General features: G+C 41.4%; 1 protein-coding gene across 1 annotated transcript in view; it reads left to right on the forward strand.

Annotated features, from left to right (window-relative positions):
• The first annotated feature begins 8,795 nt into the window (after window positions 1–8,795).
• Window positions 8,796–20,276, forward strand: part of gga3a (golgi associated, gamma adaptin ear containing, ARF binding protein 3a) — a 28,439-nt gene continuing 16,958 nt past the window's right edge. The window contains exons 1-6 of the mRNA XM_037689865.1: window positions 8,796–8,854; window positions 9,352–9,436; window positions 9,606–9,681; window positions 9,771–9,869; window positions 9,955–10,078; window positions 10,243–10,346. Coding sequence (XP_037545793.1) covers window positions 8,818–8,854; window positions 9,352–9,436; window positions 9,606–9,681; window positions 9,771–9,869; window positions 9,955–10,078; window positions 10,243–10,346 — 525 coding nt within the window. The 5' untranslated portion in view covers window positions 8,796–8,817. The remainder of the gene's footprint in view (window positions 8,855–9,351; window positions 9,437–9,605; window positions 9,682–9,770; window positions 9,870–9,954; window positions 10,079–10,242; window positions 10,347–20,276) is intronic.

Consider the following 20,276-nt stretch of genomic DNA (forward strand, 5'->3'; position numbering starts at 1 on the left):
GGGGGGGGGTGTCCAAATGAAAGTTTTTTAAATGTGGGTGGGACTTGTCCCCTTTACATATAATGGTTGCAATGCCTATGAGCTACTGTATAAGCGCTGGAGGAGCAATTAGGGATTAGGTGTCTTGATCAAGAACACCACAATATGGGCATGGGGGGGTTTGAACCTGTAACTTTATGGCCCCAAGTTGGCTGCCCTACCACTGCACCGCAGCTGCCCCAATGTGTCTCCTAATCATTCAGATGACAAACAGTGCATTCACACCAGCCCTGTTTAGTCCGCTTTAATCTAACTCTAGCTCCTTTTCCAAGGAAGTCCGGTTCGTTTGGGGAGGTGTGAACGCGCCATCTAACTCTGTCACGGAACAAAAAGGCGAACTCTGGCCCGGGCTAAAACCTAGGTCTCGGTCCGGTAGAAGAGAACTCCAGCGCGGTTCGAGTACAGTGTGAATGCAATCAGACCGGGCCCCGCTCCACAAGCAAGAAGTGGAGTACAGTGCAGGGTAAACAAACACCATTTCTCTTACCTTATATGGAGACGTCAGCTCCCTTGTGTAAAAAACAACATTCTCAATGGTCTTCTGCCTCATCTTCTGCTCATGCTGAGTCCATTTTTGAAAAATGACTAAATAGAACTCCTAAAACTGCTAAAATTTGATGCCACTCCGTTTTTGTTTTTATTTCCAGAAGAAGAAGAAGAAGAAGAAGTGTTTTCAGAGGTTTTTGTGTCGTTTCTTTCAGTAGTTCTTGGTGCAGCGCCACCACAGGCGAGCGGGGGAACAGGTTGGCTCGACTGCACAGTGCAGTGTGAATGCAAACGCACCAGCTCAAATGTAAACAAAATGTTATGAATAATGGTCCCCAACCGAACCGAGTCTACCAGACTATCAGGTGTGAAAACAACCAAAGTGCTGCACTACACAAAAAACAAAACAAAACAGGAAGTACCTCAGTATTACAGTACAATAATACACCTCTCTTTTCCTCATTAAACTTTAAGAAGTGCACAGCCATCAGACTTTTCTAAAAATACAACCAAAAGAGGGAGCAGGTAGTGTGAAGAGTAGTGGGCCTAAAACTGAGCCCTGAGGGACCCCAAACAAAAGAGGAGCAGAGGAGGACACATGGTCACCAAGGCAGAGGAGCAGAGGAGGACACATGGTCACCAAGGCAGACACAGAAAGTACATTTGGCTAAGTAGGACCTAAACCAGTCCAGAGCTGCACTGCTGCAACCCCCCCCCCCCCCCCATTGTTTCAAACGAAAAAGTTAAATCTTATGGTCCACTATGTCAAAAGTAGCCGATAAATCTAAAAGCAAGAGGACAACAGTCACAAGAGTCGGTTGCTAAAAATATGTTGTTGAAAAATTTTAAAAGGGCAGATTCTGTGCAGAGATGTAAAACCAGACTGTAAAGCCTTGAGAATGTTCTGTTCTTTCAAATATGCTGATAGTTGGTTGTACACCACCTTCTCAAGAATGTTTGAAACAAATGGCAGTTTAAAGATTGACCTGTAATTAGCAAGAACAGAGGGGTCAATAGTGTTTTTTTTATCAGAGACTGGACAGCTGCATGTTTAGATTTTCCAGGGACCACACCAGAGGACAGACTGTTGTTCAAAAGGACAATGATTGAAGGACCTACAAGTAAGGAAAACCTCGTTAAATGAGGAGGAATTGCATCATTTGGTGAACCTGTTGGCTTTAAATGACTAACCACCTCCTGCAGAGACACAGAGCCACAGGTTCAAAGCTGTCAAAAATAGCAGAGCAGGGCACAGAGACTAAGGTGTCATGAGCAGAAGTTGAGATCTGGGCCATGGTGGAAGTGACTTTCTCAACAAAGAAATTTAGAAAGTTTTCACATGCAGAAGCCGAAGATTCAATACAGTCCATATGTGGTGCATTAAGACCAGAATCAATTACTTTAAATAAAACATGAGGATTGTGACTGTTTGATACAATCACATTAGACAGGTATTTTCTTTTGGTGTCTTTCACAGTTTTTTGATAATGACGCCATCAGTCCTTCAATATTTGAAACCACACCTGTAATTTGTCTGCATTCCATCTGCGCTAAGTTATTTCAGTACCATCCATCCATTTTCTTCCGCTTATCCAGGGTCGGGTCACGGGGGTAGCAGCCTAAGTAGGGAGGCCCAGACTTCCCTCTCCCCAGCCACTTGGGCCAGCTCTTCCGGGGGAATCCCGAGGCGTTCCCAGGCCAGCCGAGAAAAGTCTCTCCAGCGTGTCCTGGGTCTTCCTCAGGGCCTCCTCCCGGTGGGACGTGTCCGTAACACCTCACCAGGGAGGCATCTAGGAGGCTTCCTAAACAGATGCCCGAGCCACCTCAACTGGCTCCTCTTGACGTGGAGAAGCAGCGGCACTACTCTGAGTCCCTCCGGATGATCAAGCTTCTCACCCTATCTCTAAGGGAGAGCCCAGACACCCTGTGGAAAAAACTAATTTCGGCCGCTTGTATCCGAGATCTCGTTCTTTCGGTCACAACCCAAAGCTCATAACCATAGATGAGGGTGGGAATGTAGATCGATCGGTAAATTGAGAGCTTCGCCTTTTGACTCAGCTCTCTCTTCACCACGACAGACCTGTACAGTGCCCGCTTCACTGCAGACACTGCACGTATCCGCCTATCGATCTCACGTTCCATTTTTCCCTCATTCATGAACAAGATCCCAAGATACTTGAACTCCTCCACTTAATAATAATAATAATAATGAATTTAATTTGTAACGCACTTTTCATTAACAAAAATCTCAAAGTGCTACAGAGTGCAACTAAAATCAATGATAAAATCAACTAAAATCTGTGATAAAATCAACTAAAATCAATGATACAATCAACTAAAATCTGTGATAAAATCAACTAAAATCTGTGATAAAATCAACTAAAATCAATGATACAAACAACTAAAATCAATGATACAATCATGTGGAGGCAGAATAGGCTTGCTTAAAAAGAAAAGTCTTTAAGCCTTTTTTAAAGTCAGTCAATGATTGTGGAGCTCTCAGATATTCAGGGAGGGAGTTCCAGAGGCGGGGGGCAGCCACACAGAATGCCCGATCTCCCATGGTTCTTAATTTAGTTCGTGGCAGGTGGAGGAGATGACTGTTCTGTGATCGTAGGGACCGGGTGGATGAATATGGAGCAAGAAGGTCCTTCAGATAATCTGGTGAATTTCCATATAAACACTGATGGGTGATGAGAGCAATTCTGTACTGAATTCTGTAGGTGACAGGAAGCCAATGGAGGTTATGGAGAATGGGTGTAATATGTTCAAATTTACGAGCTCTCAATAAAATCCTGGCTGCACTGTTTTGAATATATTGAAGCTTCTGAAGGTTTTTGCCGGGTATTCCAGTAAACAGGGAGTTGCAGTAGTCGAGCCTGGAGGAGACAAAAGCATGGACGAGTTTCTCTGCATCAGCAAAAGTGAGAGATGGGCGCAGTTTGGAGATATTTCGAAGATGGAAGAAACAGGTTTTAAACAGATGCTTAATGTGATTTTCAAATGTAAGATGAGTGTCCATTTTTATTCCAAGATTTGTAACAGAGGTGGTGGAGAGGGGGATGTCTTGTCCGGAAAATGAAATAGTCGTTATAGTTGAAGTTTGAACCTGGTGAGGGGTGCCAATCAGTATGGCCTCTGTTTTGGAGCAGTTTAACTGAAGAAAGTTCTGATTCATCCATGCCCTTATCTCCTCCAGGCAGGTAGAGAGGGCAGCGAGTGAAGATGGAGATGACAGTGGTGAAGATGATGCTCCGGTCTTGATGTAAAGCTGTGTATCGTCGGCATAACAGTGAAAAGAAATGTTGTACTGATTAATAATTTGACCTAAAGGCAACATGTAAAGGGAAAATAGCAGGGGCCCTAAAACTGACCCTTGAGGGACACCACAGGAGACACAGACAGTCTGGGACTTGGCATTGCCAAGACTAACACATTCCAGCCTATTGGAGAGGAAAGATTTAAACCAGTTGGGGCAGGACCTCCTCCCTGACCCGGAGAGGGCACTCTACCCTTTTCCGGCTCAAGACCATGGCCTCGGATTTGGAGGAACTGATCCTCATCCCGGCCGTGTCGCACTCGGCTGCGAACTGCTCCAGCGAAAGCTGTTGATCACGATATGATGAAGCCAATAGGACCACATCATCTGCAAAAAGCAGAGACGCAATCCTAAGGCCACCAAAATGGATCCCCTCAACACCTTGGCTGCGCCTACAAATTCTGTCCATAAAAGTTATGAACAGAATCGGTGACAAAGGGCAACCTTGGTGGAGTCCAACTCTCACCGGGATCAAGCCCGACTTACTGCTGGCAATGCAGACCAGGCTCTGACACCGGTCATACAGGGACCTAACAGCCCGTATCAAAGGGCCCGGTACCCCATACTCCCAGAGTACCCCCCACAGGGTTCCCTGAGGGATGCGGTCGAACACCTTCTCCAAGTCCACAAAGTACATGTAGACCAGTTCGGCAAACTCCCACGCACCCTCTAGGACCCTGCTGAGAGTGTAGAGCTGGTCTAGTGTTCCACGACCAGGATGAAAACCACACTGCTCCTCCTGAATCCAAGGTTCAACTATCCAACGGACCCTCCTCTCCAGAACCCCCCAAATAGACCTTACCAGGGAGGCTTAAGAGTGTGATCTCCCTGTAGCTGGAACACACTCTACGGTCCCCCTTTTTGAATAGGGGGAACACCACCCCGGTCTGCCAATCCAGGGGAACTTCCCCCGATGTCCACGCAATATTGCAGAGTCGCGTAAGCCAACACAACCCTACAACATCCAGAGCCTTAAGGAACTCCAGGCGAATCTCATCCACCCCTGGGCCCCTGCCACCGAGGAGCTTTTTAACCACCCCGGTGACCTCAGCACCAGAGATTGGAGGGCCCGACCCAGGTTCCCCAGTCGCTGCTTCCTCAGTGGAAGACGTGCCGGTGGGATTAAGGAGGTCTTCAAAGTATTCCGCCTACCGACCCACGACATCCCGAGTTAAGGTCAGCAGTACACCACCCCCACTATAAACAGTGTTGGTGGCGTACCGCTTTACCCCCCCCGAGACGCCGGATGGTGGACCAGAATCGCCTCGAAGCCGTGCGGAAGTCATTCTCCATGGCCTCTCCAAACTCCTCCCATGCCTGAGTTTTTGCTTCAGCGACCACCCGAGCCGCATGTTGCTTGGACTGCCGGTACCCATCAGCTGCTTCCGGGGTCCCACGGGCCAAAAAGGCCCGATAGGACTCCTTCTTCAACCTGACAGCATCCCTCACCGACGGTGTCCACCACCGGGTTCAAGAGTTGCCTCTACGACATGCGGCCGCAGCTCCGGTAAGCCGCCTCGACAATAGAGGCACGGAACATGGCCCACTCGGACTCAATGTCCCCCACCTCACCCAGAACATGTTTGAAGTTCTCCCGGAGGTGGGAGTTAAAACTCCGTCTCACAGGAGACTCTGCCAGACGTTCCCAGCAAACCCTCACATCACGTTTGGGTCTGCCAGGTCTGACTGTCATCCTCCCCCACCATCGGAGCCAACTCAACACCAGGTAGTGATCAGTGGACAGCTCCGCCCCTCTCTTCACCCGAGTGTCCAAGACATGTGACCGCAGATCAGATGAGACAACGACAAAGTCGATCATCGAACTGCGGCCTAGGGTGTCCTGGTGCCAAGAGCACATATGGACATCCTTGTGCTTGAACATGGTGTTCGTTGTTGACAATCCATGACGAGCACAGAATTCCAACAACAGAACACCACTCGGGTTCAGATCGGGGGGGCGTTCCTCCCAACCACACCCCTCCAGGTCTCACTGTCATTGCCCACGTGAGTATTGAAGTCCCCCAGCAGAACAAGGGAGTCCCCAGGAGGTGAACTTTCCAGTACCCCCTCCAAGGACTCCAAAAAGGGTGGATAATCTGAACTGCCGTTTGGTGCATAAGCACAAACGACAGTCAGAACCTGTCCCCCCACACGTAGGCGGAGGGAGGCCACCCTCCTTATTTCAGTACCCTTCCTATTAAATGCAGCATTGTCATCATAAGCCGATATTGTCTACCAGCATTTCTGAAATGTTACTTTTGTTTTGAAAACTGTTCATCAAAATGCGATTATAAGCACGATCCATGCTCCTGTGTGAGCAGTGTTTTAATGACACCAGTCACGTCTCCTAATCAAACCCCCTCAGATCCTCCCTCTGTTCTATATGTTGGAAAATTATGATTGTCTTTTGTCTCAGAGACAAAGACTACTTTGATCTATCCTGACTAATGATTATCTGCGGGACAAATTACACAAGATTAGGACCATTTTATGGATGGTTAATTGTGAGTTAGACTTTTTATAGACTTTCATTTACTTCAACTTTAGTTGCTTTTAAGCCAACTTTTCATTATCAGAATGACTTGGAAAATTTTTGTAAATATTTTTATTTTGATGTTTCATAATTTATTTCAAGGTTCTTTACTGTCACATTACATGTGGTACATGAGGTGGAACGAAATTATGTGCTTAAAGTTCCAGTTACACCCAAAGGCTGACTCCAACAGACTTCTGTGCAGCCTCCATGCCACATGTTGATGCTGGAGCACAGTATGCTCTCCACTGCACACCTGTAGAAGGAGGTGAGGACTGAGCTTCCCAGACCAGCTCATCTCGGCCGCCTGAGGAAGTAGAGTCTCTGATGAGGTTTCTTGATCAGGCTGGTGGTGTTGTTGCCCCAGCTGATGTTGTCATTCTGGTGCACACCAAAGTATTTGTAGCTGGAGACCACTTCCACTGCAGATCTTCCTGGTGTGTATGTGTGTGTGGGTGGGGTGGGGGTGGGGGGGGTTGCTCCTTCTGAAATCCTTTGTCTTATTCACAGTGATGTGAAGGTTGTTGTTCCTGCACCAGCTCTCCAGGTGTTCCACCTTCTGCCGGTAGCTGGACTCATCGTTGTTTGTGATGCATCCCACCACCGCTGTACCATCTGCAAACTTTACAATATGACAGCCTGGATGGGTAGGTGCACAATCATATGTGAGTAGAGTGAACAGGAGAGGGCTCAACACACAGCCCTGAGGGGAGCCACTGCTGAGGGTTATGGTGGAGGAAGATTAGTTGTGGATCCTGACAGACTGTGGTCTTTTTGTTAAGAAGTCCAGGACCCAGTTGCAAATGGAGGGGCTTAGTCCTAGTGTGAGTAGTTTCTCCATCAAGGTTTGGGGAATCATGGTATAGAAGGCAGACGTGAAGTCCACAAAAAATATACAGACGTAGGAGTCTTTCTGCTCCAGGTGGGTGAGAGCAGTGTGGACTACAGAGGTTATTATCATTGTAGAGCCAGAGCATAGATACTTGTCATGATTTGACAAGTTCTTAATTTTCAGGGCTGTTTTTTGCTTGTAATAAAGGTAAAAGATTTACTTTGAAGAGAACAAATAAAGGCAGTTCTTCTGGATTGTCATCTGCAGGGAATAGAGGATACTGATCAGTGGTGTAGTTCAGGCTTTGATTATAGAAACTGGATCTTTGGAACAATGAGATACGTTCTGATTATTTTTGTTTTGCTGATTTGAGGAGGCGTCAAACTCCAGGAGTCCAGGACGGGGGCAGGGCAGACATGTTGGATGATTCCTCATGTAAATAGGCTGAGCTGACTTTTATCATTTCAAGTAGGAGGCAGATTTTTAAAAAGTTGATTCATTACATTTGTACAAGGTACCCGGTATACATGCAAGAGGAGCACAAGAAAAGAAAAAATCACTGGTAAGCTTGAAGTAACCTCACCATGTGATATTCACCTGTCCAACAAAGAGTGGCATCTCAGCTCAGCCTTAAGTACAGTAGGTGGTTGATTAGGGGAGAGTAGCCCCGAAGGGTTAGCAGAAAGCCCACTCACTAGCAATAACTGTTCCACAGCTGGACAACCTGAGAACTGCTCATGCCTGGTTCTCCACCTGACAAACAAAAAAGTTGAAAAGGGAGAACAACATCCTAGACAGGTTGAAATCCTAACAGAACCCCCCAAAATTAAAAACTGGGCAGATGCCTCCCCTAGATGATTCATGAGCTGCTGCACCTTCATAAAACTGTTAAAATATGAACTACTAAGACTAGTTAAGACCGTCCTTTTTTGATTTACAGTATATTATAGTTGGGGTTTTCATGAGTCGCCTGAGATATAATTATGTACGCTGCTATAGGCTGAGAAATAATCAGTCTGTTTGAAACAGTTATGTTGCTTTAGTAATGATTTAGTCATTTAAGTATAATTCCATAGTGTAAATATGATATCAGTACCATTGCTACATTATTGTGTAGCAGCACAGTCATCTTAGCAGAAACTTTCATTCAGCTTTATTTACAGATTCAACACAGGCAAGATGCTGACACAACTCTCCAGTATTATACTGTTTGTAGCAACAACAAAAAGAAGTTAATTTGCAACATTAGTCTCTGAAAGGGCTACAAGACTAACAAACTAACAAACGTCTAAAATTAAATTAATAAAATGTCATGTTTATTTTGTTTCCAATGTCACTGACACTGAGTACTTCAGAGTCTGTAGTTTTCATCAACGACATTGTCTAAATATCAACACGCTGAAGAACGTTTGCATTCAATAAGTTATAATGTATGAAATTACGTTGGCTTTAAATTATTACAACTGTGCAGTGACTATTTATTTCCTCTTCTGGCACATTAAAACCATGAAGTCAATGACCTTGATGAAAACAATTAGAGAAGAGAATTTTTCCGGTGGTCCGTGAAGGCAGCAGAGTCACGCGTCGTTTCTCTCAGAGAATCTAAACATGGCGGACGATGGAGAGTCACTTGAGTCCTGGCTTAGTGAGTATACACTTTGTCGTCGTTTCTAGTCATGTACCCATGTTACGCGTGCGCGAGTCTGTTCTTTATCACGACAAGTGCTCGAAGTGTTACTTGGACTGTCGTGACATTTCGTTAAAGAAGTGTTACTGCGCTCTGTTGGTCTGTGTTGTTGGCTAACAAATCTAATAACACATAGCAAATGAATGAATGCCAAAATCCCACTTCGTATTTGGTGTACTTATTTATTACTTCTACACATATCTACAAAGTATGTTACGTTCTTGTTCCGTGTGACATTTGTTACTGTAACACTTTAGCTTAGTTAGCATCTTTAAGTTGAAACAACAACTAATGGCTTGATCAAAATAAGTTCACTGACCTAGAAGGGATATATTAATGGCTTATTTAGATCTGAATATTTCACAGCTCCATTTTCATTAACTTTCCAGGGACAAACAGCAGCTCTTGGCTTAATGTTCATTTGCAGGATCTTTTCAGGTTGCACTCTTTTTCAGATAAAGCCACCAACCCCTCCAACAGACAAGAAGACTGGGAATATATAATGGGATTCTGTGACCAAATCAATAAGGAGCTAGAAGGGTATGACCACATTTATACAATAAGCTCAGTTTGTCCTTTAGCTCTGAATCACGCCCATCTAATCTAATCACAAATGCCCTCACTGTTAGGATTTGTATGACCTCTTGTAATGAAATTCCTACTACATTGCACAGAGAATTACATTTTTTTTTTCTGTGACATTTTTCAGTCCCCAAATCTCCGTTAGACTATTAGCACACAAGATCCAGTCCCCTCAGGAGTGGGAAGCGATACAAGCATTAACGGTCTGCAGCCTTATCATCTCATCGTGTTTTGTTTTCCATTCTGATGTCTGTCAACTTCAAACTAATTAAGTTTATTTTTGCTTTTGTAGGTTCTGGAGGCTTGTATGAAAAACTGTGGGCGAAGGTTTCACAATGAAGTTGGAAAGTTTAAGTTTTTAAATGAGTTAATTAAGGTGGTTTCACCTAAAGTAAGTAGCAAAACTACTCAAACCTGCAATAATATTTTAATGAATGTAGGGTGGCATCTTGAGCTGTGCTTTTATTGTTTTTCAGTACCTTGGGGACAGAGTATCAGACAAAGTGAAGAATAAGGTGATAGAGATGTTGTATACTTGGACAGTATCTCTACCAGATGAAGCAAAGATCTGTGAAGCGTACCAGATGCTGAAATCACAGGGTGAGACACTGGCCACCGAAAATCAGTTTTAACAATCGAGACATGGAAAAAGTTGCACCTTAAAAATTATACAGTTTGCAGATGAAAGTTTGAGTTTTACTTTTGTGTAATTTTGTCACTGAAAATCAAGCAGCTGTGTTTAACAGCCACTGTTCTTATTTCAGGTATTGTTGTTGCTGACCCGGACATCTCTCTTGATGCCACATTAATACCCTCACCTTCTCCACGGCCCAAGAATCCTGTATTTGATGATGAAAAAAAGAGCAAAGTGAGTGAAACCGTTTTGTGAGATGAGCAGATATCAAGTATTTCAGAAGCAATGTTTACACTACTACGCTGAACTTCTAATATGTGCATGTACAGTAGTCCCTCGCTACTTCGCGGTTCATTTTTCGCAGACTCGCTCTATCGCAGTTTTTCAAAATAAGATTGGACATGACACACAATTGGCTGAATGATGGATGAGCTGCACGATCGGCATGGATTTTTAAATTTAAATAAATTATTTAAAATTATTTAGTACCTGCTGCACCTCTGTGCGGACCACACTGCAGGATAAGCTTCCTCCTGCAGCTGATCAGCTGATCTCCATGCAGAGATTAGAAGTGGGCGTGGCCTAGAGCGCTTGCAGGTGGCAGAGAGTATTTGTACTACTATTCTTACTTTATGATTTTTCACTTATCGTGGGGCTTCAGGGTACAGATCTCATTCGATAAACGAGGGACTACTGTACACGATCTTTATTTTAATTCAGTGTAATTCTAATAAGATAAATTAGGGGGAGATTTAAATGACATTATTGCTCAGTAAAAGATGAGTAAATAATTTACTGCTGCCAGAGAGGTTTTGAATACATCAAGAATTACTAGCTAATATCAAGGTCAGTTTTGTTTTGAAATGTTTATTTGAAAACAGCCAAAGCTGTTTAAAAACACAGACCAAATTAGAAAAGAAACAGATTTTATTTTCATATATAACAGAGCACTGAGTAGTCCTAGTTGAGACCGAAGTGATCTTTCAACACCAGCTTTTTAAAAGATACTTTACAGCCCCAACTCTGAGAGTGTTGCAATGTTGTGTAAAATGTAAATAAAAGCAAAATGCAAGGATTTGCAAATTTCATAAACATTTTTTAACCATGAATAATATTAGATATGTCAGATGTAGAAACTAAGAAATTGTACGATTCTTTTAGTTCAGAATTTGATGGCAGCAGAGCGTGTTAGAGAAGTTGAAACAGAGGCAACAATCTCTTAACATCTAGGGGCTGAGAAGACCAGTTATTGGAGTTTTTGGAGGGCAACGTTGACCCATTCTAGTCTGATGTAGGATTCTAGCTTTTCAAGAGTCCTGGGTCTTCATTGCTAGATCTGGAAATGTGTTGTTCTCAAACCTGTATATGCTGGTGAAGATTCTCAAACCTGTATAGCCCTTTCTGCATTGATGGTGCCTTGCTAGATGTGTAAGCTGCTCAGGCCATAAGCACTAATGCACCTCCATACCATCAGTGAGGCAGGCCAGTTAGTTCCTCTTGTCTTATGTGTAGAGGATGGAGCATAATGTGAACTGAACGTTTTTAAATTAGTCACTTTGGTCCAGAGAAGATGGCAGCGTTTCTGGATGGTGTTCACGTGATTTCTTTGGCATCATTCTTCGAATGGTAGAGCTTTTAGCAGCATTTGTGGATGGTAAATGTGTTTACAGACCATGATTTGTGAAAGTATTTCTGAGGCTGTAAATGAATGTCCAGAACAAAATCTGAACTCTTTTAAATGCAGAGCTACCCGAGGGCCAGAAGCTCACACACATCTAAACTTGACTTTCAGTCTTGTCCTTTGCACACAAAGATTTCTCCTGCTTTTTAAAATCTTCGTATGATAATATGAACTTTTAATAATGGATATACATTTTTCTTGGATTTATAATGTACAAACACTGAACCACTTTGGATTAACTAAATGAGCTTTCTCTAATTGTTTGTCAAAATGAGTTTGTTTTTTCTGTACTATCTGTGTAAAAATAGCATAAAAACTTAAGATTAAAGCCCACTCTTACTGGGTTTTAATCTTAGTGTTCCACACCACAAGAATATAAAGTAGAACTGAATCAATAAATAATCTATGAGGTACACTCGCATATAGAAAACAATTTTAAAATTTACTATTAAATGTTAAACTATTCAAAATAGATTTAATACTCAACTTCTTTTCATATCCATTTCTTAAGGTGTTAATGTTGATGGTCAGGTTATCGTGTGTATGCTGACATTTTCTTTTCTCAAACACTATTTCAGTATTTTCGTAATCTCTTCAACTGTATATGTTTCATTATTTTAACATCTTAGTTCTAATCTGTGTTGGTTTGGTTCTGATGACCCAGAATATCTGAGTTCTGCTGTACACGAACACAAACTTTAGCTAATAGTTTATGTTGTGTAGTGAACTAAGCCTCAGGTCAAAAGCCTTCCTGGGACAGGAACTGTTATTTCATTGATTTGTATCCAGAAATACAAATTAAGCTCATCCAGAGACTTTCTAATTGTATCCTGCACTGATCAATTGAAAGAACACTCTCTTTTTTTTTATCATTACTATTTTACAATATCTTGATAATCAAAGTGTGTTTAGTTCAAATCATTTTTAAATGTTGAAGTGAACTACTCATTTTAAATCAACTGTGAAACAGTATTAATGATTTTTAATCCTCATTCAAAGTAGAAATCAAGTTAATGTCTGTTATAGAGTAATTATTCATTTTCTTGATCTTCTGTCTGAAATGAGCAAGTTGTGATGTCGGTCAAAAGTCGGAGACAAACGCAAACAAGTTTATTGGAACGAACTGTCATGTTTTTAAATCCTCTCAGACAGAAATAAGAAGCTGGCACCTGCTGTCTGTCATCTCGCCTAAACATTTCTCTGTCTGTTCCAAAAACATTTTTCTGTCTGTTCCAAAACATCTCACTGTTTTTCTGACTTCTAGTGACCTCTTGCGTCACTAAAACCACACCCCTGTTGGCTCTTTCAGCCAATCAGGACTTCCCAAATGAACCGGAAACAGAACTCTTTAAATGTCGACACTTCCTAGTTCCAACCAGTTCGGAGAGCAGAACCGAACAGAAAAGTTGCTGGAGAGAACAAGAAGTTCCAGACATGATCCGAAGTTCTTCCGAGTCTCGTGGGAATTATGGAATCTTCCACATTTGAGTGGAACTCTGACGGGCTCACAGCTCATGTGAGTCCACCTGAGAGGTGAGCGTGGTGTTGAACGAAGTACCGTCACTACTTCGGACGATTCGCAGCTGTTCCTACGGAGACGCTGGAAAGGTAGCGTTAAATGGAACTCCGTACCAGTGGAGACATCTTCTACAAGGTAACAAGTCCCTCACTACCGAAGTGTACCGAGGTGGAGCTGGGTTCGGATGGAGGGTGCCGTTCGTTATCAACCCACTTTTCCCTCATCCATTTCCTCTCCATTTAAACTCCTTCATTTTCCCATCTTTAAACTTCTATCTTGCCAGTAATCATCCAGATATTTTCAGAAATGTCTGTTGTATTTTAGTTGCAAGTGAGAAAATCATGGCCGTATGATTTTCTCACTGCAAAGCTCATTAATTAAGCTGTGTTATTGCGTTCAATCAGAATAATCACGTGTACAATGTTTGATGTTAAATTTTGATTCTGTTAATAAATGACCACATTCATTTTGATGGGTCAAAGAAAATTAACGTCTCACGTCACTGATTAAACCATCTCCCACACATTATCTCTGTCACATATCTGTCAAGTAGCTCGAAAAAGAGAGAATCCGTTTAAATTAAGTATAATATCAGGTACTTGAACTAGTCCAGATATTATACCATGTAGTGGAGCTCCGAAGCTAAACGAAGCTAACCGACCTATTTCACTACAGTTGTTTCTGACCCAAGGAATCCTAAAGATCACCTGTCTTCATCATCATCATTATTAATAACAGTGCAGTCCAAACGTTCTTCTTCTATGGATTTATTTCTGATGGCAACATAAGATTATTTTTCCTCATGTCAATCTGATTCTGTCTGAGCTGCAGCTTCTATTTGATTATGTGCATCGGCATCTTCAGCTGCTCCCATAAACACATTTACCATACCTACAGAGTTTTTAATAGCTTGGAATAAAACTTAATGTGAACTGAAATATTGAAAGAACGCTGTAGAGGATTTAAAGTTTGAGTGGTAATGAGTGTCTTTCTAGAGTTGATATCATACCATGCCATTTTTATTATAAAGCACTTAAAAACAGCAACAAGCCAACCAAAGTAATGTACAACAAAAACAAATGAGCAAACAACACAGCATAAAATACAGAGATCCACAGAGGTACAGAAAATAAACTAAATGATTTAAATTATAAAATACAGAGAAGTAAAAATCAACTTGTATAGGGTCGAAAGCCAGGGAACAAAAGTGAGTTTTAGGGACTAAGGTTGACGTATCAGGTCAGCGTTGTGTAATTAAACCATCACAAGTGGGATTTTGACATGTAGAAAAGTCATATTTTTACTAGAGCCCGACAGATATGGAAATTTTGGCTGTCGTCGATACCAATATTTGGCAGGGAATGCGAATGCCGATAACAATATAATGGCTGACAATTTTTTAGTTTTGTTCACCCCCAAAAGTCAAAATTAACGGCGAATGGAGCGGCGCTTGTTTATTTAGCACAGCTGTTAGCAACCATGAAGCTAAGCTAATCAGATCCATGCTATAACTAGTCCCACACTAGGTTTACAAGTGGTGCACTGGTCATAAAAACAGTCTACTTAATGTGCATTCACATTTTGTATCCTCCACTATTCACCATAAAGTTATCAATTGTGTTTAAAAAAAATAATAATTGAACAAAGAAATGCCCTTCCCTGTTCATTGTTTAAACAGGCAGTCACGTATGGTGAAAGTCTAGTATTGACCTCAGCAGCATTTTTTTTCTTTGTAGAGAAGTTAACATTTCAGACAAACAATGCATTTCGAGGATGACAAAATAACTTTACTAACGCTGATGTTTTGTCAGATTTATTGTTCTGGATAATGATTTACAAGGAGATAGCCTATGTTAAACGTTAGCTTGCTAACTTGAGAGGCACATAGCTACTGAGTCAGAGTCAGTCAGAGAGTCAGAGATTCTTTATTGTCATTTGCACCTCATGTGGTACATGTGGTGGAGCGAAATTATGTACACAGGGTCCCAGTTACATCCAACAATAAAATGTATAAGAAAAACAGTAATAACATCTAAGATATGAACTAAGAAAAACATCAACTAAATATACACTAAGCACTCATAACAAAAACATTGAACATCAGCACAAACATGACAACTGGCAAGTGAGTTGGAGGATTGAAGAGAATTTATTTTTTGCTGATTTATTTTACAGATCAGTTAAAATAAACTTACCATGCTCTGTTCAGTAAAATATGCTGCACAGTGCTCCCTGCTTCAGCTGTGCTGAAAGTGAAACCCAACAGCCATGACTTGAAAGTAGTCTCCATGCTCCCTCTGCTGGACACATTGTACAATTATGGCTGGTTCCAGCATTTTAGGGGTGAAAATTAGAAAGTGTTTATATTAGGGGTGTAAATCACCAGCTTTACCATTATACAATATTATATTAATTTGTTTGTATGACGATACGATTGTTCTCGATATCACAAAATCTGTCGCGATACGATTTCGATTCTATTCAATTGACTAGTATGTGATATATTGCGATTTCAAATGCCCATCCCATTTACATATAAATAAATTTACAAAAACAATTAAAATATTATTTAACCATTTTATTTCTGTTATTACAGGCACCAAGCATTTAAAAAATTTTTTTTTGTTTTTCTTAATTAATGAAAAAATAAAAATTAATGACCTGTTCACTATAGTCTCACATTCCTCATGTTTAAGTGCATCTTTGAAACCAGTTAACTTAAAAGTGTCCTCCTGATTACCTTTCAGTTATAAAGAAACAAAAATAGATATTGACCTTACATAACATGACTATCAATGCCGTATTTCTTCTTCAGGTGAACGGCCAGATTTGTTGTGTTTCCTGAGTATTTTAACTCACACTGGCACCTGTTGCATACGGCATGAGTTTTGTCTGTTGAGTCGTCCTTCTGTTGGAATCCAAAATGTTTCCACAGTGTTGATTTAAATCCAGCAGGAGAGTGAATTTCATTATCTGTGTTTTATGCCTCATCTGCCATGTTGCCGAGGCGGCCGCAGAGCGCATCCGCGCATGGAAATGGTGACAGACGTGGCTTGGAAATTTCAAAATAAAAGCTTATTTTAAAGATGACTGTATGAATCGATGTTTTAGTTTTGCCACAATATAATAGAATCATTAATCATTTAAACGATATATCTATTTCAATTGATATATTATTACACCCCTAGTTTATATCGGCGCATAGTGGGACAATCATCGCCGATACAATAGATCCCCAAACGCCTATATCGGCCAAAAATATCGGCCCTACCAATGTATCGGTTGGTCTCTAATTTTTACATCTCAAAGTCACTGTTTTTGTTTCGTTTAATTAAAGGACGAGGTGGGCACAGGTGCTTGTTTTTCTTCTTCAGTAAATCAAATGCAGCCATTTTTTCAATATATTTTTCCGGATAGTCTGGGAGATGTACAAAGCAGCATGAAATGGAGTTTTAGAGATCTCTCACAATTGCTTCTGAATATACTATTTGGACATGTGTGCTATACTCCCTCCTGTTGCAAAGCACCACAAGCTGCTATGCACTGTATAGAACCTGTGTGTGTCCTTTCTGACTTGTCTGTCTACCAGTGTTCAGAATTTCTAGCACAGGCTGGGCAATTTTTTGCCTTTTCTTTTTTAAATTTTTATTGCAAGGAAATAATGTACACTCCATATAATCTAGTTTTTCAAGCCATGCACTCATAAATAAGCCATGTTGCTCAAAGATTGGCCATGAAAAACACGGTTGCATGTTTTTGCTGGCTAAACAAGTGATGCAGATGTTTTGCGTGTGCACTTTAAAAGTTTTGCCAGTAAATATTAAAAGGCATGTCTTGACTGTAAATCAAGGACCTGATGCATGAAAGCACATGTTGCTTTCATACTGTAAAGTCCAAATTTGAAAATTACTTGCACACAAAAAAGTTGATATCAAACCATGCACAAGCATGTTTCTGAGCACTTTCCCTTCATGCATTCCAAAACATGTAAAACAGCACAGCTGCAGGTGCTGTTCGACCGCCTTGTCCCCTCCCTCAATTAAATCAATCAACCTTTATTTAGACAGGTAAATCCCATTGACTCATTTACAAGAGAGACCTGATTAAATATGCACTTTAGCATGAATACATTGCAGGCTTCCACTCTGTCCAAATAAACATGGCACAGACATTGAGTAAGGCAAAAAAAAAAAAAAAAAAAGCATTTCACAGACTGTGACATAGATGTACTGGTGTCAGAGGTGGAGGCAGACTAAGATTTTATCAGGTCGTCATTCCTTTGGAGTTGTTAATAAAAAGGAAAAAAGGGTGTGATGAAATGTGGCAAATGCTGATAACGCAGCAGGATTACAATTCCAGTCCTTTCCTGAAATTAAAAAAGAGGGGGCCCGGCATCAAAGTTAAAGTCAAGAAACAAGTCGCTGTGTGTCAACAGAGGGATTCATCCATGGTGTAGAGGAATTTAATAAATCTGGGCTTCATACGGAGGAGACAGTCCAATACAGCTGGCATGCCAAGTCTCAATGACAAATACAGTGGCACTAATGTTTGTGAACTCTTTATAATTTTCTATATTTCTGCATAAATATGACCTAAAACATCATCAGATTTTCACACAAGTCCTAAAAGTAGATGAAGAGAACCCAGTTAAACAAATGAGACAAAAATATTATATTTGGTAATTTATTTATTGAGGAAAATCATCCAATATTGCATATTTGTGAGTGGCAAAAGTATGTGAACCCTTTCTTTTAGAATCTGTTGTGACACCCCCCCCCCCCCCCCCCCCCCCACACACACCCCCACCCCCACCACCACCAAAAAAAAAAAAAAAACTTTTATTTTGGTCTCATCCGTCCACAAAGCATTCACCTGGATCAAAGACTACCTGACAAACAGACCACAGTTTGTGAGACTGAAGGGTTGTGTGTCTAACCAGGTGGTCAGGAGCACGAGAGGGCACTGTACTCTTACCATTCCTTTTCACTCTATACACCTCAGATTTCCAGTACAAAACAGACTCCTGTCATCTGCAGAAATATTCAAATGACTCTGCAGTGGTCAGGTGTATCAGAGATGGACAAGAAGCTGAGTACAGAGAACTGGTGGACCACTTTGTGGCATGGTGTGGACACAGTCATCTCATCTTGAATGTGAATAAAACAAAGGAGATGATTGTAGATTTCGGTAGAAACAGGAACATGTCCAACACTATTTCCATCATGGGAGAAGTGGAGGTGGTGGAGAAGTATAAATACCTTAGGGTTCACCTGGACAACAGACTGGACTGGAGATGCAACAGTGAAGCCATCTACAAGAAGGGACAGAGCAGATTGTACTTCTTGAGGAAGCTGAAGTCCTTCAATGTCTGCAGCAAGATGCTGCATATCTTCTATAAGTCTGTTGTAGAGAGCCCTATCTCTTCTGCCATCATCTGCTGGGGTAGCAGCACCAGAGCAAGTTACTTCAAAAAAGATCAACAAGCTCATAAAGAAGGCTGGCTCAGTTGTGGGGACTCCTCTAGAACTTTTGGAGATGATTGTACTAAGGATTCTTCATAAAATGAAGAACATTTTAGACAACCTTCAGCATCCTCTTCATCAGACTGTCATACAACAACAGAGTGTCTTCAGTCAGAGGCTTCTTCAGATCCGCTGTATGGACAGACCGCTACAAGAGATCCTTCTTGCCACAGCCATCAGCATCTAGAACAACTCTTTAATGAATCCAGGATGATGAGTTTCAACAACATTTAATTTCCCTCAGGGATTAATAAAGTATTTTTGAATTGAATTGAAAACATTCTTCCAACAGTCTTCTGGTTTGTCCACATGATCTTTAGCAAACTGCAGATGAGCAGCAATGTTCTTTTTGGAGAGCAGAGGTTTCTCCTTCATCCCTGCCATGACACCATTGTTGTTCAGTGTTCTCTTGATGGTGGACTCATGAACATCAACGTTAGTCAATGTGAGAGAGATCTTCAGTTGTTTGAAGTTAACCTGGGGTCCTTTGTGACCTCGCTGACTATTCCACCCCTTGTTCTTGGAGTGATCTTTGTTGGTCCACCACTCCTGGGGAGGGTAACAATGGTTTTGAATTTCCTCAATTTGTACACAGTCTGTCTGACTGTAGATTGTTGGAGTCCAAACTCTTTACAGATGGTTTTTAACCTTTTCCAGCCTGATGAGCATCAACAACTCTTTTTCTGAGATCCTCAGAAATCTCCTTTGTTCCTGCCATGATCCACTTCCACAAACATGTTGTGAAGATCAGACTTTAATAGATCCTGTTCGTTAAATCAAACGGGGTGTCCACTCACACCTGATCATCATCACATTGATTGAAAACACCTGACTCTAATTTCACCTTCACATTAACTGATAATCTTAGAGGCTCACATACTTTTACCATCACAAATATGTAATACTAGATAATTTTCCTCAATAAATAAATAAATGACCAAGTATAATATTTTTGTTTCATTTGTTTAACTGGGTTCTCTTTATATACTTTTAGGAGATGTGTGAAAATCTGATGATTTAGGTCAAGTTTATACAGAAATAGAGAAAATTCTAAAGGCTTCACAAACGTTCAAGCACCACTGTACCTGACTTGTCAACCAGCTTCATTTGAAGGGCTCCATTTGCAAGGAACCCCAGCGTAGGGAGGAACTGAACCAGCATGGGCAGTTCATGGTTTCTAGTAATGCCGAGGACTTTTTAGCTCAGAGTTCCAAAATGGATGCTTTAAAGCATAAAAAAAAACTGGCATCATCATGTGCCAGCAGGTTGGTGTGATCCCCATAACATGCTCCTTCCCTATTCCTTTCTTAGTCCTGTCCTCCAGCAGCGCCAAAGCTCCCATTATTCCACATGACCATGCACCTTTACGCATCTGTTTATAGCCATGTGTTGTTGTGTAGTGAACTAAGCCTAAGGTCAGGATTTGACCTTATGGGACAGAA

Source organism: Nematolebias whitei, chromosome 16 (assembly GCF_014905685.2).
Source record: "Nematolebias whitei isolate Nwh7 chromosome 16, NemWhi1, whole genome shotgun sequence".
Classification (NCBI taxonomy): Eukaryota; Metazoa; Chordata; class Actinopteri; order Cyprinodontiformes; family Rivulidae; genus Nematolebias; species Nematolebias whitei.